This window comes from Nerophis ophidion, linkage group LG03 (assembly GCF_033978795.1).
Source record: "Nerophis ophidion isolate RoL-2023_Sa linkage group LG03, RoL_Noph_v1.0, whole genome shotgun sequence".
Taxonomy (NCBI): Eukaryota; Metazoa; Chordata; class Actinopteri; order Syngnathiformes; family Syngnathidae; genus Nerophis; species Nerophis ophidion.
Window position 1 is genome coordinate 81,970,689 of NC_084613.1, and position 25,656 is coordinate 81,996,344.

At 43.1% G+C, this 25,656-nt stretch overlaps 1 protein-coding gene across 1 annotated transcript in view; it reads left to right on the top strand.

Annotated features, from left to right (window-relative positions):
- Positions 1-1,863: 1,863 nt before the first annotated feature.
- Positions 1,864-25,656, top strand: part of LOC133550129 (transcription factor Maf-like) — a 135,106-nt gene continuing 111,313 nt past the window's right edge. The window contains exons 1-2 of the mRNA XM_061896220.1: positions 1,864-3,260; positions 22,677-22,746. Coding sequence (XP_061752204.1) covers positions 2,185-3,260; positions 22,677-22,704 — 1,104 coding nt within the window. The 5' untranslated portion in view covers positions 1,864-2,184 and the 3' untranslated portion in view covers positions 22,705-22,746. The remainder of the gene's footprint in view (positions 3,261-22,676; positions 22,747-25,656) is intronic.

Here is a 25,656-nt window from a genome sequence, read left to right on the forward strand (position 1 = left end):
TATATGTATATGTATATATATATATATATATATATATATATATATATATATATATATACATCTATATATATACATATATATATAGATATATGTATATATGTATATATATATATATATATATATATATATATACATATACATATATATATATCTATATATATGTATATAGATATATATATATATATATATATATATCTATATATATATATATATATATCTATATATATATATATATATCTATATATATATATATATATATATATAGATATATATATATATATAGATATATATATATATATATATATATATATATATATATATCTATATATATATGTTTATAGATATATATATATATCTATCTATATATATATATATAGATATATATATATATATATATATATCTATATATATATATATATATAGATATATATATATATGTATATATATATATATATATTTTTTTTTTTTTTTACTGTAATAAACTGTGGTGCCATTTTGGCATTTACAGAAATACACCCCAAAATATACACGTGTTGATTTGCGGTAAAAACAAACAAACTGGCAGCTCATGCGGCAAAATTTTACTGTAAAATTGCAGTTTTTTTTATGTACAGTACAAAAACAAATTCAAATTTTACACTAAAATTGTGAAAATTGAGCTGCTTTTTTATACCACAAAAACAGCAGCATTGTTTTTCCATTTACAGTAATATACACTACATTTACAATAATATACATTACATGTACATTAATATACACTACATTTACAGTAATATACATACAATTTTTGAGGTAACATTGATGCAACTTATTTTTTTATATTTTAGTTTTTTTTTTTAAATCTACTAATAAAATGAGTTAAAAAATGGTGTAACTATAGTATTGCCTGTTAGAAGGAGAAGCCCTCAGGGGCCACAAATGAGTGCCATGTGGCCCCTCAATGAAAACCACTTTACTAACACATATAGACAACAAGCATCACAAACATTGCCAAGATCACACAATAGTAAAGGATACGACACATCAAGTCCCAATCAGATAAGATTTGGGACTACCCACCACAATAAAAGACAAATAAAATAATAATATGCATTAAAATAAATAAATGCACAAATAGGCACTAGGCTTATTTTTGTTAACGCAGGATTTGGATTTGAAAATATACTTAAAATATTCCAAACACCTCCCAGTATGAAGGCATGAAGAATATTTTTCAGCATAGTGCAAAGTGTAACTCATTAGTGCGCGTGTTACTAATGAATTATACCGCGTCTTCCAGTAGGAGTTACACATTCTGACCGAAAGGGGGCGACATTGGGTTTGTAAAAGCGCTCCCACATCGGAACACGTGTTCACCTCGGCTGCCTTTTGTCTCGCAATCTGTCTTTATTACTACATGAATATTATGTATCTATTTATTAGTACATGAATATTGTGTATTTATTTATCACTACATGAATATTATGTGCAAAAGGGGGGGGGGGGGCTCTAATACGCGACTTTACGCGCGTGTTTGTACGGTCATAAGTGTTTTAAACGTCCATAATGAGCAGTATAAATGTATAAAGTAGAAATGTACGATTTTAAACCAACAGTCGCGTTTTGAGTTGTACTTTTTTCACGCGCGTAAAAGTTTACCTGCAATTATGCTAATTAGGTCCCGCGTCGCCCCGCTCATTGGCGGTCAATTTGCCAGTTGCGCTTGGTGACGTCACGTCAGAATGAAATAAGCCATGCTTTTTAACTCGAGAAAGAAAAAAAAAAGCTATCAATCCTGGGGTGGAGTTTTTTTTTTTTTCTCCTTCTTCTTCCCCCTTCTCCAGCCTTCCAAGCTTTCTCCCTCCTCCTCCTCCTGCAGCAGGCGACTGTTTGGCCGGGACTCGGACGCCAGCCTCCTGAAAGCGGCGCGCTGATCCTAAAAAAAAAAAGTGTTAAATGGCAGCGAGCGGCCGCGCGGCGCTCAGACTGACGCACGCCGGCCAGCAGGCACGGGAGGACCGCCGCTCCAGCAGCAGACTGGTGCGCAATTAGCCCGCCACTTTTCCGCCCTCCCCCACCCGCCACCCCGGTCGGTGTCAAGCAGAATTAAGTAAAGAAATCAGGCTGGCTCAGTGCGCGTCTCAGCAGCCCACTTTGACAGGTGCTCCTCACCCCCTTTGGAGGACTGTCAGCAGCAGCAAGAGGATGGCATCAGAGCTGGCAATGAGCAACTCCGACCTGCCCACCAGTCCCCTGGCCATGGAATATGTTAATGACTTCGATCTGATGAAGTTTGAAGTGAAAAAGGAGCCGCTGGAGCCCGAGCGCAGCATCAGCCAGTGCAGCCGCCTGCTCGCCGGGGGATCGCTGTCTTCCACCCCGATGAGCACGCCCTGCAGCTCGGTGCCCCCCTCTCCCAGCTTCTCGGCGCCCAGTCCGGGCTCCGGCTCCGGCTCCGGCTCCAGCGAGCAGAAGGCGCACCTGGAGGATTTCTACTGGATGAGCGGCTACCAACAGCAGCTCAACCCCGAGGCTCTGGGCTTCAGCCCGGAGGACGCCGTAGAGGCGCTGATCAGCAGCGGCCACCCGCTGCAGGGCTTCGACGGCTATGCCAGGGGGCAGCAGTTCGCCGGGGGGGCGGCGCCGGCCGGGGAGGAGATGGGCTCCGCGGCCGCCGTGGTGTCGGCGGTCATCGCGGCGGCCGCGGCGCAGACCGGCGGCGGCGCGCCCCACCATCACCACAACCACAACCACCACCACCACCACGCCGCGGGGGCGCACCACCCGTCCTCCGGCTCCCAGTCCGGCGGCGGCGGCGGCGGCGGCAGCAACGCGGGCGGCAACAACCACCACCACCACCACCACCACCCGCACCACCACCACCCGCACATGCGCCTGGACGACCGCTTCTCGGACGAGCAGCTGGTGACCATGTCGGTGCGCGAACTCAACCGGCAGCTGCGCGGCGTCAGCAAGGAGGAGGTCATCCGCCTCAAGCAGAAGCGCAGGACGCTAAAGAACCGCGGCTACGCGCAGTCGTGCCGCTACAAGCGCGTCCAGCAGCGGCACGTCCTGGAGGGCGAGAAGACGCAGCTCATCCAGCAGGTGGACCACCTCAAGCAGGAGATCTCGCGCTTGGCGCGGGAGCGCGACGTCTACAAGGAGAAGTACGAGAAGCTCGTCACCACCGGCTTCCGGGAAAACGGCGACAACAACAACAACAACAACAACAACAGCAGCAGCAACAACAACAACAACCCCTCGTCCCCGGAGTTCTTCATGTGAGTTCTGGGCCGCAAAAGTTCACTCGAAAGTTCTAGCGAGACCTTTCCGTGCGTGTGTGAATGGTATTTATATTTATATAGCGCGTTTCTCTACATCAATTTTAGTTCCATTCAAACCAGTGTATTTGGCACTGAGAGCAGGTGGGTGAAGTGTCTTGGCTAAGGACACAACACCAGTGACTAGGATCGAACCTGGAACCCTCAAGTTGCTGGCACGGCCGAACAAAATCCTTTTATTATTATTTTTTTTGCTCCATTTTGCTTTGATTTTTTGCGTATTTGTCTCCACTTTATTAGTTTGGATGAGAACAGCGCGCACCCATGCATGCTGGTCATGTCCCCCCCCCCCCTTTTCTTTTCTTTTTCTTTGGCTTTTGGACGGACTTTTGGACAACATCACTTGGACCCTGAAACACTTTAGAAGCCGCCTTCACGGAGGCCGCGGGTGGCACAGAAATTCGACAATAATTTAGTCTTTCCATCGCGAATACTCCAAATTGCCAATTTGACCTTCTTATTGTTGCTGTTTTTGTACTTTAATACACTCTTGCTCGCTATTTTAAAATCAATCGCTCTTTTTTTAAATAAATATACCATTCATAAATGACCATGAATGGGAAATTTTAATTTTTTGCCTGATTTTCTATTTAAATTATTTGCTTGTTTTTTTTACGCACGATGCGCGCGCATGTTTGTTCGGCGTGTGCGGCGGCGGCGCAAACTTGCTTTGTGTTGTTTTATTTCTGCTTGAAACGAAACAAAAGCCAATAATGTCATTTGGACGACTTGGAAAAGTGGAAATTTTTGCTGCGTATTTGCGCTTTACGCACGGAATTAACAGCGCGGTTAATCGTGAATATGCAATATATTTAAATGTACTTTCAACTAAGCGTGGTCATTCATTCCGGACATATTGTGCGTCTTTAATAAAATTGTTTTGTTTTAAAAAGAAGCGGCCTTGACCTGTTGCGCGGCTTTGCAGAAACTTGAACCAAACATGCCTTCCAATGCGCGTCGTGACGCGTGGAATCTTCTGCCAGGGCCCGGAGTGCATGAACCGATCTAGTCAATGATTGGTTTTAGTGCAAACCTGCACTTTTTCTTTTTTTTTTTTTACTAGACAGGAGTCCACTTGTTGGATTCAAAACAGGAAAACACTCGCAAAATAAATTAAACACAAAAATATGTCAATAACATGGAATAAAAAAGAAACCACATTTTAAATACTGCGAAAAGTTTTTGGTTACAAATCATTTTGTCTCCCCAACATCACACAATTTCATACATGATTTTGAGTTAATCCATCGCTTTATAAAAAAAACCCTTCCTTACACTTTTTTAATTTGCTGGCTGACTTGAATTAAAATGACTTTAAAGGCTCCGTGAGGCGTTCAAAGTCACTCGGACCTGCGGCCACGGACCGTCTTCCTGCGGACTAAACGTGGCTTTGAAGAACAAAGCTGGTGTGCAAGGTCACCAAGCAATGTGTGTGTGTGTGTGTGTGTGTGTGTGTGTGTGTGTGTTCTGGCAATTCTTACATAATGGGGACATCGCTCTTTACACCTTTAGGGGACCTCTGACGGTATGGGGACCAAAAAACAGGTCCACTTTAAACTTTTCAAATGATAGTCCCATTTATTCTGAAGATGCATAAGAGATGTTTAAGCTTTGGCCCATTAATCATATTTACTGGTTAGTTTGAGTGTTTGAAATTTACACATTTTCCCCCTTTAAAAAAAAAAAAAAAAAAAAAGTCCTTAGAAGTCACGAACACATTTGTGTGAATTATCCATAATGATTTAAATTTGCTCCCCATGAACCATAATAACTCTTTTCTCCTATGATCATCAATCCAGAGATTTAAAGACATGTATGAGCTAACTGGGCAGTGGTCATTTTACCTCAATTTTTTTGTATGCCTCCACAACCCGTAGAAAGGGTGGTCCCCACAAGTCACGAACAAAAACTTGGTCCCCATTCCAAATGATAACCAGTGTGTGTGTGTGTGTGTGTGTGTGTGTAAGTGTGAGTGTGTGTGCGGGCAATTCTTGCATAATGGGGTCATCGCTCTTTACACCTTTAGGGGACCAAAAAACAGGTCCCCTAAAGGGAAACCTTTCTAAATCATAGTTAAATCCATTCTGAAGATGTCTAAGTGATGTTTAAGCCTTGGCCCATAAAACATGTTTACTGGTTAGTTTGAGTGTGAAACATTTGCACATTTTCCCCCTTTTTTAAAAAAAAAAAAAAAAGGTCCTTAGAAGTCACGAACACATTTGTGTGAATAATCCATAATGATTTAAATTTGCTCACCATGAACCAGACTAACTCTTCTCCCCCATGATCATCAATCCAGAGATTTAAAGACGTGTATGAGTTAACTGGGCAGTGGTCATTTTACCTCAGTTTTTTTTTAAATGCCTCCACAACCTGTGGAAAGGGTGGTCCCCACAAGTCACGAACAAAAACTTAGTCTCCATTCCAAATGACAATCAGTGTGTCTGTGTGTGTGTGTGTGTGTGTGAGTGTGTGTTCGGGCAATTCTTGCATAATGGGGGACATCGCTCTTTACACCTTTAGGGGACCTCTGACAGTATGGGGACCAAAAAACAGGTCCCCTGAAGGGAAAACTTTCTAAATGATAGTCCGAGCCATTCTGAAGATGCCTAAGTGATGTTTAAGCTTTGGGCCATAAAACATGTTTACTGGTTAGTTTGAGTGTGAGACATTTGCACATTTTCCACCCCTTTTTGGAAATGGACCTCAGAAGTCACGAACACATTTGTGTGAATTATCAATAATGGTTTAAATTTGGTCCCCATGAACCATATTTAATCTTTTTCCCCAGGGCCCCCAGTAAGAATGATCATCAATCCAGAGATTTAAAGACGTGTATGAGCTAACTGGGCAGTGGTCATTTTACTTCATTTTTTTTAATGCCTCCCCAACCTGTAGAAAGGGTGGTCCCCACAAGTCACGAACAAAAACTTGGTCCCCATTCCAAATGATAACCAGTGTGTGTGTGTGTGTGTGTGTGTGTGTGTGTGTGTGTGTGTGTGTGTGTGTGTGTGTGTGTGTGTGTGTGTGTGTGTGTGTGTGTGTGTGTGTGTGTATGTGTGTGTGTGTGTATGTGTGAGTGTGTGTGCGGGCAATTCTTGCATAATGGGGTCATCGCTCTTTACACCTTTAGGGGACCTCTGACAGTATGGGGACCAAAAAACAGGTCCCCTAAAGGGAAACCTTTCCAAATCATAGTTAAATCCATTCTGAAAATGTCTAAGTGATGTTTAAGCGTTGGCCCATAAAACATGTTTACTGGTTAGTTTGAGTGTGAGACATTTGCACATTTTACCCCTTTAAAAAAAAAAAAAAAGGTCCTTAGAAGTCACGAACACATTTGTGTGAATTATCCATAATGATTTAAATTTGCTCACCATGAACCATATTAACTCTTTTCCCCCATGATCATCAATCCAGAGATTTAAAGACGTGTATGAGCTAACTGGGCAGGGGTCATTTTACCTCATTTTTTTTTGTATGCCTCCACAACCTGTGGAAAGGGTGGTCCCCACTAGTCACGATCAAAAACTTAGTCTCCATTCCAAATGACAACCAGTGTGTGTGTGTGTGTTTATGTGTGTATGTGTGAGTGTGTATGCGGGCAATTCTTGCATAATGGGGGACATCGCTCTTTACACCTTTAGGGGACCTCTGACGGTATGGGGACCAAAAAACAGGTCCCCTAAAGGGAAACCTTTCTAAATGATAGTCCGAGCCATTCTGAAGATGCCTAAGTGATGTTTAAGCTTTGGCCCATAAAACATGTTTACTGGTTAGTTTGAGTGTGAAACATTTGCACATTTTCCCCCTTTTTTTAAAAAATGGTCCTCAGAAGTCACGAACATATTTGTGTGAATTATCAATAATGATTTAAATTTGGTCCCCATTAACCATATTAACTCTTTTTTTCCTGGGGCCCCTAGTAAGTATTATCAGCACATTACTTTATCAATCCAGAGATTTAAAGACGTGTATGAGCTAACTGGGCAGTGGTCATTTTACTTCATTTTTTTTAATGCCTCCACAACCTGTAGAAAGGGTGGTCCCCACAAGTCACGAACAAAAACTTGGTCCCCATTCCAAATGATAACCAGTGTGTGTGTGTGTGTGTTCAGGCAATTCTTGCATAATGGGGGACATCGCTCTTTACACCTTTAGGGGACCTCTGACAGTATGGGGACCAAAAAACAGGTCCCCTAAAGGGAAACCTTTCTAAATCATAGTTAGATCCATTCTGAAGATGCCTAAGTGATGTTTAAGCTTTGGCCCATAAAACATATTTACTGGTTAGTTTGAGTGTGAGACATTTGCACATTCCCCCCATTTTTTTCAAAATGGTCCTCAGAAGTCACAAACACATTTGTGTGAACTATGCATAATGATTTAAATTTGGTTCCCATGAACCATATTTACTCTTTTTCCCCAGGGTCCCCAGTTAGAATGATCATCAATCCAGAGATTTAAAGACGTGTATGAGCTAACTAGGCAGTGGTCGTTTTACCTAATTTTTTTAAATGCCTCCATAACCTGTAGAAAGGGTGGTCCCCACAAGTCACGATCAAAAACTTGGTCCCCATTCCAAATGACAATCAGTGTGTGTGTGTGTGTGTGTGTGTGTGTGTGTGTGTGTGTGCGAGTGTGTGTTCGGGCAATTCTTGCATAATGGGGGACATCGCTCTTTACACCTTTAGGGGACCTCTGACGGTATGTGGACCAAAAAACAGGTCACCTAAAGGGAAACCTTTCTAAATGATAGTCCGAGCCATTCTAAATATGCCTAAGTGATGTTTAAGCTTTGCCCCATAAAACATGTTTACTGGTTAGTTTGAGTGTGAGACATTTGAACATTTTCCCTTTTCTTTTTTAAATGGTCCTCAGAAGTCACGAACACATTTGTGTGAACTATCCATAACGATTTAAATTTGGTCCCCATGAACCATATTAACCATTTTTCCCCAGGGCCCCTAGTAAGTATGATCAGCACATTATTTTATCAATCCAGAGATTTAAAGACGTGTATGAGCTAACTGGGCAGTGGTCATTTTACTTCATTTTTTTTAATGCGTCCACAACCTGTGGAAAGGGTGGTCCCCACAAGTCACGAACAAAAACTTGGTACCCATTCCAAATGATAACCAGTGTGTGTGTGTGTGTTTGTGTTCAGGCAATTCTTGCATAATGGGGGACATCGCTCTTTACACCTTTAGGGGACCTCTGACAGTATGGGGACCAAAAAACAGGTCCCCTAAAGGGAAACCTTTCTAAATGATAGTCTGAGCCATTCTGAAGATGCCTAAGTGATGTTTAAGCTTTGGCCCATAAAACATGTTTATTGGTTAGTTTGAGTGTGAGACATTTGCACATTTTCCACCCCTTTTTTTAAAATGGTCCTCATAAGTCACGAACACTTTTTTTTTAACTCTGCATAATGATTTAAATTTGGTCCCAATGAACCATATTTACTCTTTTTCCCCAGGGTTCCCAGTTAGAATGATCATCAATCCAGAGATATAAAGACGTGTATGAGCTAACTGGGCAGGGGTCATTTTACCTCATTTTTTTAATGCCTCCACAACCTGTAGAAAGGGTGGTCTCCACAAGTCATGATCAAAAACTTGGTCCCCACTCCGAATGATAACCAGTGTGTGTCTGTGTGTGTGTGTGTGTGTGTGTGTGTATGTGTGTGAGTGTGAGTGTGTGTTCGGGCAATTCTTTCATAATGGGGGACATCGCTCTTTACACCTTTAGGGGACCTCTGACAGTATGGGGACCAAAAAACAGGTCACCTAAAGGGACACCTTTCTAAATGATAGTCCGAGCCATTCTAAATATGCCTAAGTGATGTTTAAGCTTTGCCCCATAAAACATGTTTACTGGTTAGTTTGAGTGTGAGACATTTGCACATTTTTTCCCCCTTTTTTAAAATGGTCCTCAGAAGTCACGAACACATTTGTGTGAACTATGCATAATGATTTAAATTTGGTCCCCATGAACCATATTAACTCTTTTTTCCACAGGGCCCCTAGTAAGTATGATCAGCACATTACTTCATCAATCCAGAGATTTAAAGACGTGTATGAGCTAACTGGGCAGTGGTCATTTTACTTCATTTTTTTTAATGCCTCCACAACCTGTGGAAAGGGTGGTCCCCACAAGTCACGAACAAAAACTTGGTCCCCATTCTGAATCATAACCCGTGTGTGTGTGTCTCAGATGTACGACATACCACCTGGTGTATGAGTACATGATGATGATGATGATGATGATGATGATGGTGACTTTGTGTTGGGACTTCCCCACGACAAAAAAAGTGTCCTGTGCCTGAGAGGTGGTTTGGGAAGAGTGTGTCCCATCCTTATATATCTGATTAGGTAAAAAAAAAAGCGTGCGGTTTAATGACATGTCCGCCGGCGCTCACTTCCTCCCGACACTTCCTGTCCGCGTGCGCGCCAAAAAAAAGACACAAAGTGTAACTCCGTCCTCCGCCTGGCCGCGTATCGACTGCTGTTGATTAGGTTATTAAAGATAATGTCCTTGTCACAATATTAGACTTGAGTTTCTTCTCGGGTCAACCGTGGGGGAATCACTTTGAAAGTTATCAGTATCGACGTTGGAATCATCGTCACTTTAATGCTCCGGAGCGGCGTGCGCGGGTGGCGTCTATTTGCTGGAGTGCTCCGCCTTCTATTTCACCTTGTGCGCGCATTAAGTGCATTACACTCCCGTGCACGCCGCTTTTGCCCGCAAGCACCTGAAAGGAACCCGTCATAAAACGTCGACGTTTGCTCCCGACGCCGAACGATCCGGCCTCCGCCTCCGTTCGCATTCCACTCGCCTCCGCCCGATCAGCATCTGCATCACTCAGCACAATAAACATTTACATTTAAAGCGATTTAAATCAGCGGCGTTCATGTTGCGGTCCATCACGCCGCACCTGCAGCGGCGGGGAGTGTCTCGCCCTCGCCGCGTCCCTTGAGTTATGCGCCATTTATTTCAGACACTAATAATTCAACTTGTCCTGTCGGGGGGGGGGGCCGCTGAAGAAATATGCGCGTGGCGAAGGTGGAGGCATTGTGATGGCGTGGATCCCACCCACTCATCACTATAGTGGGGCGGACGCAGCATTAGGGACGACTGCACCAGCGGTAATAACGGACTCTGTCAGAAACTTTAGGCAAATGTCGCTTCCTGTGCTAAAACCCTGCATTGTACTCGCACCGTCTCAGCCGGACTATCTTGTACAACTATTATGATCCGCTGCCTGGATCATATTATTATTTAGATTTTTGAGTCTTTTTGTGTTTTCTGTTAGTGTTGGACTCCGTTTAGTTCTGGTTTATGCACCTCTGAGTTTGTTTGTTTCCGTTGCCATGACTGCAGATTGCGCTCAGCTGCGTCTGGTTAGTGTTCGAGACACAAACCTGTTGTCCGGGCACTAATCAGAGGGCGGCATAGCTCGGTTGGTAGAGCGGCCGTGCCAGCAACTTGAGGGTTGCAGGTTCGATTCCCGCTTCCGCCATCCTAGTCACAGCCACTGGGGCCTCGGGCAAGACGCTTTACCCACCTGCTCCCAGTGCCACCCACACTGGTTTAAATCAATCAATCAATCAATGTTTATTTATATAGCCCCAAATCACAAATGTCTCAAAGGACTGCACAAATCATTACGACTACAACATCCTCGGAAGAACCCACAAAAGGGCAAGGAAAACTCACACCCAGTGGGCAGGGAGAATTCACATCCAGTGGGACGCCAGTGACAATGCTGACTATGAGAAACCTTGGAGAGGACCTCAGATGTGGGCAACCCCCCCCCCCTCTAGGGGACCGAAAGCAATGGATGTCGAGCGGGTCTAACATGATACTGTGAAAGTTCAATCCATAGTGGCTCCAAGACAGCAGTGAGAGTCCCGTCCACAGGAAACCATCTCAAGCGGATCAGCAGCATAGAGATGTCCCCAACCGATACAGGCGAGCAGTCCATCCTGGGTCCCGACGAGCGGTCCATCCTGGGTCTCGACTCTGGACAGTCAGTACTTCATCCATGGTCATCGGACCGGACCCCCTCCACAAGGGAGGGGGGGACATAGGAGAAAGAAAAGAAGCGGCAGATCAACTGGTCTAAAAAGGAGGTCTATTTAAAGGCTAGAGTATACAGATGAGTTTTAAGATGAGACTTAAATGCTTCTACTGAGGTAGCATGTAACTTAGATATTGGGTTTCACTATGTAAAAGCGCTTTGAGTCACTAGAGAAAAGCGCTATGTAAATATAATTCACTTCACTTCACTTTAGTCTTTGTCCTGGCCTCACTCGGTCTTGCTTCCTAATTTGTTTTCATACAACAAGTAACGACTTCTGTTTTCCTGCTCGCTACCTGCTAGCTTCCACGCTAGGCCCTTTTTGTTTTTGCTAGCTTTCATGCTAAGCTTCTTTTATTTGCTAGCTCTCATGCTAGGCCTTTACCTTTTAGCCTTCCCTGCTTTTGTTTGTTCTACCTGATTTATTTCTCAATAAATCATTTTTTCCGACCTGCACGCTGTGTCCGAAGCCCGTCTGCATCCATGGGAGAACAAAACCCACATTACGATGCGACCGGGTCGTTACAACACCAGTGGAAACTCCAACCTTTTTTTTTGGCGCCACAGACCGGTTTAATAAAGGCATCAGTTTCATGGACCGGCTTTCCACTCGTGCCAGATAAATACAGCGAACATAAGTGAAAAATACAACTCTACTAAAACGCTGAATTAGTGGGAGCCCTGTGGACTTGTTTCTTTGCAATGAGATGCAGGCGGGAATCGGCCTTTGGCTTCAATCCGCGACATTTATATTTTCTGTGTTCATTAATGTGCACGGGCTTCACGGTGGTAAAGCGGTTAGTGCGTCTGCCTCACAATACGAAGGTCCAGAGTAGTCCTGGGTTCAATCCCGGGCTCGGGATCTTTCTGTGTGGAGTTTGCATGTTCTCCCCGTGAATGCGTGGGTTCCCTCCCACTTCCAAAGACATGCACCTGGGGATAGGTTGATTGGCAACACTAAATTGGCCCTAGTGTGTGAATGTTGTCTGTCTATCTGTGTTGGCCCTGTGATGAGGTGGCGACTTGTCCAGGGTGTACCCCGCCTTCCGCCCGATTGTAGCTGAGATAGGCACCAGCGCCCCCCGCGACCCCAAAGGGAATAAGCGGTAGAAAATGGATGAATGGATTCAAGTAATAACAAATGGCAACTTCCCAAGAGTAGTTTTATTTTACATCTATAAACAAGATTATTGGTGTGTTTATCGTCTAGTTTTTGACGGATTAAAACTTGTATTAGTAGATTGCAAAGTACAGTACATATTCCGTACAATTGGCCACCGAATAGTAACACCCGGATAAGTTTTTTGAACTTGTTTAAGTTGGGGTCCAGGTTAATCACTTCATGGTACAAATATATTCTATCAGTGGGTATAGTGGGACAAGCGAAAGTTAAGTCGAAGAAAATGCAGTCGTTTATAAATTATTGGTAACACTCTAGCATGGGGAACATATTCACCATTAATTAGTTGCTTATTGACATGCAAATTAATCACATATTGGCTCTTAATTAGTCATGATTAAGTACTTATTAATGCCTTATTCTGCTTGGCCTTATTATACAACCAGAAACCCTAATCCTTTAACCCAGAGGTCTCAGACACGGGGCCCGCGAGACGTTATTTAGCGGCCCCCACCTTAATATGAAAGTCTAACATTAGTGCGGCCGGCAAGTTTTATTTGAATGGCGCTTGACAGCGTTGTGTAATTTGGGTCCAAAATGGCTCTTTCAACGTTTTGGGTTGCCTACCCCTGCATTAGTGGAAAAGCGGCGAATGAGTGGAAACGACAGAGACGAGGGTTTTCTTACCTGCCGGGCTGCAGTCACACCGCGACACCTGTCCGTCAGTAATAACAGTCCCCGATTACCTGGACCTATGTAACCGGTGGTCTTTTCCTCTGCGTTGTGTGTTTTTTATGGAAGACGACCGACACAATGGGTTTCTCCACTGCACTTTACTGATAAAACAGAATACAATCGTCATCAAAACTTTGTGCCATCGTCGAGCCCCTCTCCCGTTATCGTAGACAAAAAAGGGAAGTTGGAGGGCGTGTCTAACGCATATAAAAAGACAGGTGTCACAGTAATTATTGCAGTAGGAGGGACAATGAGACAATGGTTCCACATTGACAAAACATCAAACAATATTCAGGTATTTACATGTAACTTACAAATTTTGTGTAATTATAACAATAATAAAATTTTAGAAAATAAATTATTTACAAGACGTAATTGACTACACCAATTCAAACCGTTATTTGTAGATATGTCCGATAATGTCGATATTATCGGCCGATAAATGCTTTAAAATGTAATATCAGAAATGATGGGTATCGGTTTTAAAAACTAAAATGTGTGACTTTTTAAAACGGCGCTGTACGGAGTGGTACACGGCTGTAAGGAGAAGTACAGAGCGCCAATAAACCTTAAAGGCACTGCCTTTGCGGGCCGGCCCAGTCACAGAATACCTCCGGCTTTTCACACACACAAGTGAATGCAAGGCATACTTGGTCAACAGCCATACAGGTCACACTGAGGGTGGCTGTATAAACAAGTTTAACATTGTTCCAAATATGCGCCACACTTGGAACCCACACCAAACAAGAATGACAAACTAATTTCGTGAAAACATCTGCACCTGCTCAATGGCCTAGTGTTAGTGCAGGGGTAGGGAACCTATGGTTCTAGAGCCAGATGTGGCTCTTTTGATGACTGCATCTGGCTCTCTGATAAATATGAGCTGACGTTGCTTAACACGATAAGTAATGAATAATTCCACTTGTAATCACAGTGTTAAAAATAATGTTGAAAATATCAATTATTCTCATGCATTTTTAATCCGTCCATCGGTTTTCTACCGCACCGGTTCAAGAAGTTGCGTCAATGGTAAGAAGTTATTTATTTATTATTGGTTAGTGTGGGGCTTGCCCTCCTGGGGGGTTTTCAGACCACCAAGCACCGACATGAAAGCCTGTTTCAGGGTTACAATATTGTTTTATTTTTCAATAAATCTCGCAGTTGTTTTCCGGCAATTGTATTTCCAGCCCCGACCCAGTCTCTCCTCCTGGCTGCTGCTTATAACAGAGCGACAGGTGATTCGATAACAAGGCCCAGGTGGGCCATCTACGCACCTGTCGCTGCAGGCCCGCAGGCCACACCCCTCCACAGTTAGCTTCAGAACAACAATATATTTTTACAAAGAATAAGAGACCTATTATACTCTAGAAATGTTGGTTTTACTTAAAAATGCACGCGTTTAGTTGTGTTCAGTGTTAAAAAAAAATATTATATGGCTCTTACGGAAATATATTTCAAAATATTTGGCATTTTTGGCTCCCTCAGCCAAAAAGGTTCCCGACCCCTGGGTTAGAGTGTGGTTAGGCCCCTCCCACCTCCAAAGGCATCCACCTGGGAATAGGTCACCTCCAACCTCCCAAGACATTCACTTTGGGATAGGCCCCTCCCACCTCCCAAGGCACGCACCTGGGGATAGGCCCCTCCCACCTCCCAAGGCATGCACCTGGGGAATAGATTGATTGGCAACACTAAATGGTCCCTAGTGTGTGAATGTTGTCTGTCTTGACCAGGGTGGTACCCCTTTGTTCCGAATGCAGCTGGGATAGGCCCCAGCACCATCCGAAACCCCGGAAGGGACAAGCGGTAGAAAAATGGATGGATGTCAAAGATTTGTCAATGGAGGAGATGGCCTGAGAAGTAAACATGTTGTTAATATTCAGTTTTTTATTGTTCATAGTTAATATTGTGAATCCCACTTTCTTTATTTTCATGTACATTTTGGGTGTCTAAGTCAGTAAAAAAAAAATTAAATTCCTTTTTTTTTTTTTTAGTGGTTTATCATAACTTTTTTTAGAACTCTATTGGACTTTGTGACTTTTGGTATTAGTGTTCCTGGAAAAAAAGAGAGCCAAACACACATACTATACAGCCAAATGTGTATATATCATTTATACCAGGGGTCATCTGGCCCGTAAGGACCAGAAGAGTCGCCCGCTGGCCTGTTCTAAAAATAGCTCAAATAGCAGCACTTACCAGTGAGCTGCCTCTATTTTTTAAAGTGTATTTATTTACTAGCAAGCTGGTCTCGCTTTGTTCGACATTTTTAATTCTAAGAGAGACAAAACTCAAATAGAATTTGAAAATCCAAGAAAATATTTCAAAGACTTGGTCTTCACTTGTTGAAATAAATTCATTTATTTTTTTACTTTGCTTCTTATAACTTCCAGAAAGACAATTTTAGACAAAAACAACCTTAAAAAGGATTTTAGTATTTTGAAACACATATACCTTTTTACCTTTTAAATTCCTTCCTCCTCTTTCCTGACAATTTAAATCAATGTTCAAGTATTTTTTTTTATTGTAAAGAATAATAAATAAATTTTAATTTAATTATTTTTTTTTGCTTCTGCTTTTTCGACAAAGAATATTTATGAAATATTTCTTCAAACTTATTATGTTTAAAATTCCCAAAAATATTCTGGCAAATCTAGAAAATCTGTAGAATCAGATTTAAATCTTATTTCCAAGTCTTTTGATTTTCTTTTAAAATTTTTGTTCTGGAAAATCTAGAAGAAATAATGATTTGTCTTTGTTAGAAATATAGCTTGGTCCAATTTGTTATATTTTATAACAAAGTGCAGATCGGATTTTAACCTATTTCAAACATGTCATCAACATTCTAAAATTAATCTTAATTAGGAAAAATTACTAATAATGATACATAAATAATTGTTTTTATTTAAAAAAAAAAAGATTCGAATTAGCTAGTTTTTCTCTTCATTTTTTTCGGTTGAACTTTGGAATTTCAAAGAGTCGAAATTGAAGATAAACTATGTTCCAAAATTTTATTTTCATTTTTTTTGTGTTTTCTCCTCTTTTAAACCGTTCAACTAAATGTTTTTTTTCCATCATTTATTCTCTAAAGTGGAGCTCGGTTGGTAGAGTGACCGTGCCAGCAACTTGTGGGTTGCAGGTTCGATTCCCGCTTCCGCCATCCTAGTCACTGCCGTTGTGTCCTTGGGCAAGACACTTTACCCACTTGCTCCCGGTGCCACCCACACTGGTTTAAATGTAACTTAGATATTGGGTTTCACTATGTAAAGCGCTTTGAGAGTCACTAGAGAAAAAGCGCTGTATAAATATAATTCACTTCACTCTACAAAAAACCTTCCATAGAACGAAAAAAAATGTACGACGAAACGACAGACAGAAATACCCATTTTTTAAATATATTTATAGATTTTTTTATTAAAGGTAAATTGAGCAAATTGGCTATTTCTGGCAATTTATTTAAGTGTGTATCAAACTGGTAGCCCTTTTTAAAAATATATATATTTATAGATTTTTATAAATATATTTATAATTTTTTTTATTAAAGGTAAATTGAGCAAATTGGCTATTTCTGGCAATTTATTTGAGTGTGTATCAAACTGGTAGCCCTTTGCATTAATCAGTACCCAAGAAGTAGCTCTTGGTTTCAAAAAGGTTGGTGACCCCTGATTTATACACACATACTATACAGCTAAATGTGTATAAATCATTTATACACACATACACATCGGCCCCCCGGACACATTTCTTCTCTAAATGTGGCCCCCGAGTCCAAATATTAGCCAATCTTTCCTTTAGGGACCTAAATGTGTGCTTCTGGGTCTGGTTAGACGAGGGCAGGTATAAATAGTGTACGTGAAGGGCAATATGATAGAACAGGGGTAGGGAACCTATGGCTCTAGAGCCAGATGTGGCTCTTTTGATGACTGCATCTGGCTCTCGGATAAATCTGAGCTGACATTGCTTAACACGACAATTATGAATAATTTCGCTGGTAATCACAGTGCTAAAAAAATAACGTGCAAAATATAAAACATTCTCATGCATTTAAATCCATCCATCCGTTTTTTTTACCGCGGCACAGCTCGGTTGGTAGAGTGGCCGTGCCAGCAACTTGAGGGTTGCAGGTTCGATTCCCGCTCCCGCCATTCTAATCACTGCCGTTGTGTCCTTGGGCAAGACACTTTACCCACCTGCTCCCAGTGCCACCCACACTGGTTTAAATGTAACTTAGATATTGGGTTTCACTATGTAAAGCGCTTTGAGTCACTAGAGAAAAGCGCTATATAAATATAATTCACTTCACTTCGCTTCAATTCACCTGTTCAAGAAGTCGCATTAATGGTAAGAAGTATTTTATGTCACGATGGGGGGGGGGTCGTTCCCCCAGGAAGGCAGACGGCATGGCATTTAGGTAAAAACATGATTTAATTGAAACTAAAAAAAAGATACAAACAAAAATCGCTCACAACGAAGGCACAACTTGGGCTAAAGAACAAAGCTAACGCATAAACAGACTAAGAACATAAATCAAACAAAACTTACTCGGCATGGCATGAAGCAGGAAACTATGGCAAGGCATGAAACAAGTCAGCACAAGGCGACTGACTGGCAAAGACGAGCTTAAATACTGCCTCTGATTAGTGCTCGGGAAGCAGGTGAGCGGGCATTTTGTCCAACCAGAGACAGGTGGACAAAATAAGTAACCAAGGAAACCAGACAAGGGAGTGGAAAAAAAACAGGAACTTAAAGAGTCCAAAAGGACAAACAAAAACATGATCAACAGACTCGACATTTTATTTATACTAGTTAGCTTCAGAATAACAATGTTATTAAAAACAATAAGAGACTTATTATACTCTAAAAATGTTGGTCTTACTTAAAAATGCACGCATTTAGTTGTATTCAGTGTTAAAAAATGTGATATGGCTCTCACTAAATAAATAAATGATAAATGGGTTGTACTTGTATAGCGCTTTTCTACCTTCAAGGTACTCAAAGCGCTTTGACACTACTTCCACATTTACCCATTCACACACACATTCACACACTGATGGAGGGAGCTGCCATGCAAGGCGCCAACCAGCAACCATCAGGAGCAAGGGTGAAGTGTCTTGCTCAGGACACAACGATCGTGACGAGGTTGGTTCTAGGTGGGATTTGTATTTAATGACGCTTGATTACAATATTGTTGACTCGCAGTCCAAAGAATGTGTGTGTGTGTGTGTGTGAAGTGAAGTGAAGTGAATGATATTTATATAGCGCTTTTCTCTAGTGACTCAAAGCGCTTTTACATAGTGAAACCCACTATCTAAGTTACATTTAAACCAGTGTGGGTGGCACTGGGAGCAGGTGGGTAAAGTGTCTTGCCCGAGGACACAACGGCAGTGACTAGGATGGCGGAAGCGGGAATCGAACCCGCAACCCTCAAGTTGCTGGCACGGCCGCTCTACCAACCGGGCTATGTGGGTGTGGTGGACCACATGCGGCGTACATAAAGGGAGTTTGATGTTGTAGTCGTAATGATTTGTGCAGTCCTTTGAGACATTTGTGATTTGGGGCTATATAAATAAACATTGATTGATTGATTGATTGATTTGAGGCGTCATGCAAATGTCTTGCGGGGCTGGGGGCCAGACCAGGTCTTAGCTGCATCTCAATGAGGTGATTCACCCGCTTTGTGTGTGTCTCTGCCAGTCAAACAGACATTGATCTCACAGCGAGGCAAGGTGACCCGCAACTGTTCCGCGTGTGTGTGTGTGTGTGTGTGTGTGTGTGTGTGTGTGTGTGTGGGGCGCTTCCAAACCGACTCTCTCCCCTCCTCTTTGCTCGCAATTGCACCTGGGAAAGGCCTTGACCCTGCACACTGCTGCCATGTAGCAGCCCGCTGACACGTGGGCCTCACATATCAATCCCTGTGTGTGTGTGTGTTTTCTGCAAACACACACACACACGCAGCGGGTGCACGTGTGTGTGAGTAATGGTGCACATGTTCCTGTGCAAAATGGGCACTACTTAGCAATCTCGGACTCTTGGTGAGGGGGACTTATCGACACAGACTTTTTATCAATCAATCAATGTTTACTTATATAGCCCTAAATCACTAGTGTCTCAAAGGGCTGCACAAACCACTACGACATCCTCGGTAGGCCCACATAAGGGCAAGGAAAACTCACACCCAGTGGGACGTCGGTGACAATGATGACTATGAGAAACCTTGGAGAGGAGGAAAGCAATGGATGTCGAGCGGGTCTAACATGATACTGTGAAAGTTCAATCCATAGTGGATCCAACACAGTCGCGAGAGTCCAGTCCAAAGCGGATCCAACACAGCAGCGAGAGTCCCGTATGGAGACGCACTGAAAAAAAGGAATAAAAACAAACCGAAACAAAAATGTGGAAAAAACACACACACACACACACACACACACACACACACACCACACACACAGGTGTGTCCAAACATTTTTCCACCGAGGCCCCCAGTGTTGCACTTTTAACCCCTAAGTGTTCCAGCAAATCTTACATAAATGCATGTTTTCTACAAACCCCGTTTCCATATGAGTCGGGAAATTGTGTTAGATGTAAATATAAACAAAATACAATGATTTGCAAATAATTTTCAACCCATATTCAGTTGAATGCACTACAAAGAAAACATATTTGATGTTCAAATTCGTAAACTATTTTTTCTGTTTGTTTTTTTTGCAAATAATAATTAACTTGCCAAAGTAGTTGGGAAAGGGCATGTTCACAAACTGTGTTACATCACCTTTTTTTTAACAACACTCAATAAACGTTTGGGAACTGAGGAAACTAATTGTTGAAGCTTTGAAAGTGGAATTCTTTCCCATTCTTGTTTTATGTAGAGCTTCTGTTGGGGTCTCCGCTATCGTATTTTACGCTTCATAAAGCGCCACACATTTTCCTTGGGAGACAGGTCTGGATTGCAGGCGGGCCAGGAAAGTACCCGCATTCTTTTTTTACGAAACTTCACTGTTGTAACACTTACCGAGTGGCTTGGCATTATCTTGCTGAAATAAGCAGGGGCGTCCATGAAAAAGACGGCGCTTAAATGGCAGCTTATGTTGTTCCAAAACCTGTATGTACCTTTCAGCATTAATGGTGCCTTCACAGATGTGTAAGTTACCCATGCCTTGGGCACTAATACACCCCCATACCATCACAGATGCTGGCTTTTGAACTTTGCGTTGATAAGAGTCTGGAGGGTTCGCTTCCCCTTTGGTCCGGATGACACGATGTCTAATATTTCCGAAAACAATTTGAAATGAGGACTCATCAGACCACAGAACACTTTTTCACTTTGCATCAGAACATTTTAGATGATCTCAGGCCCAGAGAAGCCGGCGGCGTTTCTGGATGTTGTTGATAATTGGCTTTTGCTTTGCATAGTAGAGCTTTAACTTGCACTTGCAGATGTAGAAAGAACTGTATTTAGTGACAGTGGTTTTTGAAGGGTTCCTAAGCCCATGTGGTGATATCCTTTAGAGATTGATGTCGGTTTTGATACAGTGCCGTCTGAGGGATCGAAGGTCACGGTCATTCAATGTTGGTTTCCCGCCATGCCGCTCACGTGGAGGGATTTTTCCACATTCTCTGAACTTTTTGATGATATTATGGACCGTAGATGTTGAAATCCCTAAATTTCTTGCAATTGCACTTTGAGAAACGTTGTTCTTAAACTGTTTGACTATTTGCTCACGCAGTTGTGGACAAAGGGGTGTACCTCGCCCCATCCTTTCTTGTGAAATTTTTTGGGAAGCTGTTTTTATACCCAATCACGGCACCCCACCTGTTCCCAATTAGCCTGCACACCTGTGGGATGTTCCAAATAAGCGTTTGATGAGCATTCCTCAACTTTATCCGTATTTATTGCCACTTCTCCCAACTTCTTTGTCACGTGTTGCTGGCATCAAATTCTAAAGTTGATGATTATTTGCAAAAAACAAAAAAAATGTTTATCAGTTTGAACATCAAATATGTTGTCTTTGTAGCATATTCAACTGAATATGGGTTGAAAATGATTTCCGTTTATATTTACATCGAACACAATTTCCCAACTCATATGGAAACGGGGTTTGTAAATGTTTTAACCCATCTGGGTCAGGAGAGTTGCTTGTTTAACATTGATAAGCGTAGAGTGGGGTGTATATTGTGGGTCAAGAGAAGAGTAAGGGCTGCAAAGAGTTCTGGGTATTTGTTCTCCTGTGTTTAGGGACGGAGTGGCGCAGTGGGAGAGTGGACGTGCGCAACCCGAGGGTCCCTGGTTCAATCCCCAACTAGTACCAACCTCGTCACGTCCGTTGTGTCCTTGAGCAAGACACTTCATCCTTGCTCCTGATGGGTGCTGGTTAGCGCCTTGCATGGCAGCTCCCTCCGTCAGTGTGTGAATGTGTGTGTGAATGGGTAAATGTGGAAGTAGTGTCAAAGCGCTTTGTGTACCTTGAAAGTAGAAAAAGCGCTATACAAGTACAACCCATTTATCCATCCATCCATCCATCCATTTTCTACCGCTTATTCCCTTTCGGGGTCGCGGGGGGCGCTGGCGCCTATCTCAGCTACAATCGGGCGGAAGGCGGGGTACACCCTGGACAAGTCGCCACCTCATCGCAGGGCCAACACAGATCGACAGACAACATTCACACACTAGGGCCAATTTAGTGTTGCCAATCAACCTATCCCCAGGTGCATGTCTTTGGAAGTGGGAGGGGCCTATCCCCAGGTGCATGTCTTTGGAGGTGGGAGGGGCCTATCCCCAGGTGCATGTCTTTGGAAGTGGGAGGAAGCCGGAGTACCCGGAGGGAACCCACGCAGTCACGGGGAGAACATGCAAACTCCACACAGAAAGATCCCGAGCCTGGATTTGAACCCAGGACTGCAAGACCTTCGTATTGTGAGGCAGACGCACTAACCCCTCTGCCACCGTGAAGCCCAACCCATTTATCATTTAACCCATTTATGTTGTGTTACGGTGCGGATGTTCTCCCGAAATGTATCTGTCATTCTTGTTTGGTGTGGGTTCACAGTGTGGCGCATATTTGTAACAGTGTTAAAGCTGTTTATACGGCCACCCTCAGTGTGACCTGTATGGCTGTCGACCAAGTATGCCTTGCATTCACTTGCGTGTGAAAAGCGGTAGATATTATGCGATTGGGTTGGCATGCAAAGGAAGCGCCTTTAAGGTTTATTGGCGCTCTGTTTTAAAAAGTCACAAATTTTACTTTTTGAAAACGATACCATTGGTGTTATTGTCGACTTGCGGATGTGATCCTGTAGAACTTTTCTTGCAAAGGATTTTAGCGAATGATCGTTTTGAATTTGCATTTGTATTTCGTCACATTTAACGTTTTTTTAGTTATTAAACACACTTTCTAACGGTTTACATTTCTCTCTTTCTACCTTTTAGGACGTCGAGAAAATTCCTCCACCTGTGATATAAAGTTTGGTGTTCTGCGCCCCTCCATCGTCGGATTGAGGTAAAAAAAAAAGAAAAAACGCCCTGTTTGTCACAGAAGTAGTCTATGTGTATGTACAGTTTGTACAGTATATACACACATTCATCCAAAAGCCATTGAGGTAAAAGCTGGTGGACTTTTTTTTCATTTTTTTATTCCGTATCTCACATTGCAAAGCTGAAAAATAATCCAAAATGACAATTTAGTCAAATAATGGAGACTTTAAAGTATCGATTTATCGTCAGGGACTTTTTGACAGCCAACCCACGAGGAGGCTTTTTTTTTATGAGCAGATGCGTTTCGCAGCACGTCACATTGAGCTCCATGGCGACCGCGCGCCGCGTCTGACAAGAGCGCCTTGACGGACAGGAGGGGGTCTGACGTGGGGCCAGAAACCTTCTCCCTTTGTGTGCTGACCCCGTGAACCTCCTTCGCCCTTTTGTGCAGCCAGACACTGTAAATATTTATATTTGACTTTATTTATAGTTTATTTCTGGCTGACAGCGAGATGGACGGCTGCAGGAGTGGAAGGTTGAGGAATAGGAAGCACGCTTTTCATATCTCTGCTGGTAACAGGCGTTTAGTTACATTTGGAACCTCCGAAGTCTTTTCTGGGGTTCTCATTGGTTGCCTGAGTTCTACTCCCACTGAAAAAAAAAAAAAAATCCCAATGGAAATGAGTTCAAGCTACGAACTATGGGAGACCGAGCTTTCCGCACCGCTGCTCCCAGTCTGTGGAACGCTCTCCCTGACCACCTGAGGGCACCACAGACTGTGAATGCTTTTAAAAAGGCTTAAAAAGCCTTCTTTTTCAAAAAACCTTTTTATGAATATGTGCATACTCTTTCTAGCTATTAGTCTGTTCTAGTTTTTATATTGTATTTATTTTCATTATATTTTTATTATTATTATTATCCCGCACCAAGCCAGCGTGGAAGGCGTAGGCTAATAACCAGCATGAACAGTATGCCAAATGGCTTTCGTCCAGCAGTGGACTGACAACGGCTGATGATGATGATTATTTATTTATTTATTTATTTATTTAATACATTGTAGCACTTTGAGGTTGTTTGCTCAATGCAAAGTTCATCCATCCATCCATCTTCTTCCGCTTGTCCGAGGTCGGGTTGCGGGGGCAGCAGCCTAAGCAGGGAAGCCCAGACTCCCCTCTCCAAAGCCACTTCATCCAGCTCCTCCCGTTCCCAGGCCAGCCGGGAGACATAGTCCTGGGTCTTCCCCGTGGCCTCCTACCGGTCGGACTTGCCCGAAACACCTCCCTAGGGAGGCGTTCGGGTGGCATCCTGACCAGATGCCCAAACCACCTCATCTGGCTCGTGCTTTCTGCAAATAAAATCCATTATCTTTTCCTGAAAACGTTAAACCTGTTTAGATTTCATCGACATGATATTGTCTGTCTATCTGTGTTGGCCCTGCGATGAGGTGGCGACTTGTCCAAGGTGTACCCCGCCTTCCGCCCGATTGTAGCTGAGATAGGCGCCAGCGCCCCCCGCGACCCCAAAAGGGAATAAGCGGTAGAAAATGGATGGATGGACATGCAATGTTTCTATAGTATCATTAGGGTTGAATCCTCTGCAGGTGAACACTCATATCAAATCATCCATCCATCCGTTTTCTACCGCTTGCCCCTTATGGTATGGCGGGGGGCGCTGGTGCCTGTCTCAGCTACAATCAGGCGGAAGGCGGCGTAGATCCTGGACAAGTCGCCACCTCATCGCAGCATATCAATTCAGTTGGTTGCATTTCTCCATCACTTCCACTGGCTCAAGCACTTGGCGGGTAAACCAGCATATTAGTAGCAAACTGCCTCAGAGTATTATTGTTTCCATGCCAACCAAGAAAGCGTGCTTGATAGAACGCTCAAAAGTAAGGCTCCGCATTTCATAATACACTAACTTGATGCTGTATACAGTGGTGGTCAAAAGTGTACGTACACTTGTAGAGAACGTCATGTCATGGCTGTCTTGAGTTTCCAATCATTTCTGCGATTCATATATTTTTGTGATGGAGTGATTGGAGCACATACTTGTTGGTCACAAAAAAAAAACATTCATGAAGTTTGTGTGAGACTTGGTGGGCATAGCGATGCCGGATTTGTTCTTCCAAGGATGCGTCGGGCAAGAACACAGCGGCATATGGATGACTCACTTGAGACTGGTGTTGTCCCGATTCCCATCTGTGAAAGACTCGTGCCGTCTTGCGGGTTCCAGGGACCACCAAGGAAGGACATGGCTTTTAGCAGGTGTAGACTTCTTTATTTTACAATAAGCAACGTCTTTTGCGTGTTGCTTTTTCAGCCTTCCCCGTTGTCTGCGTCTGCCTCTCGCTCATGCATGGGGCGGTTTAGCTCGGTTAGTAGAGTGGCCGTGCCAGCACCTTGAGGGTTGCAGGTTCGATTCCCGCCTGTGCCATCCTAGTCACTGCCGTTGTGTCATTGGGCAAGACACTTTACCCACCTGCTCCCAGTGCCACACACACTGGTTTGAATGGAACTCAGATATTGGGTTTCACTATGTGAAAGCGCTTTGAGTCACTAGAGAAAAGCGCTATATAAATATAATTCACTTCACTAATATAGTATCACGGTACTAATGAATCAAAAACGGTACCAAACTCCGTTTGAAAAGTGGTATTTTTGTTGCTTTTTTTTAACGGGCATCACGTGGTGACTTTGCCGGTTTTAAGGGCAGAGGAGCATGTTCGGCAGCGCGCGCACACAGAGTACTTGCAAAATCAGATGCAGTGTGTAGACAGAAAAGGGAGAATGGACGTATTTTGGGGCGGCATAGCTCGGTTGGTAGAGCGGCCGTGCCAGCAACTTGAGGGTTCCAGGTTCGATTCCCGCTTCCACCATCCTAGTCACTGCCGGCGTGTCCTTGGGCAAGACACTTTACCCACCTGCTCCCAGTGCCA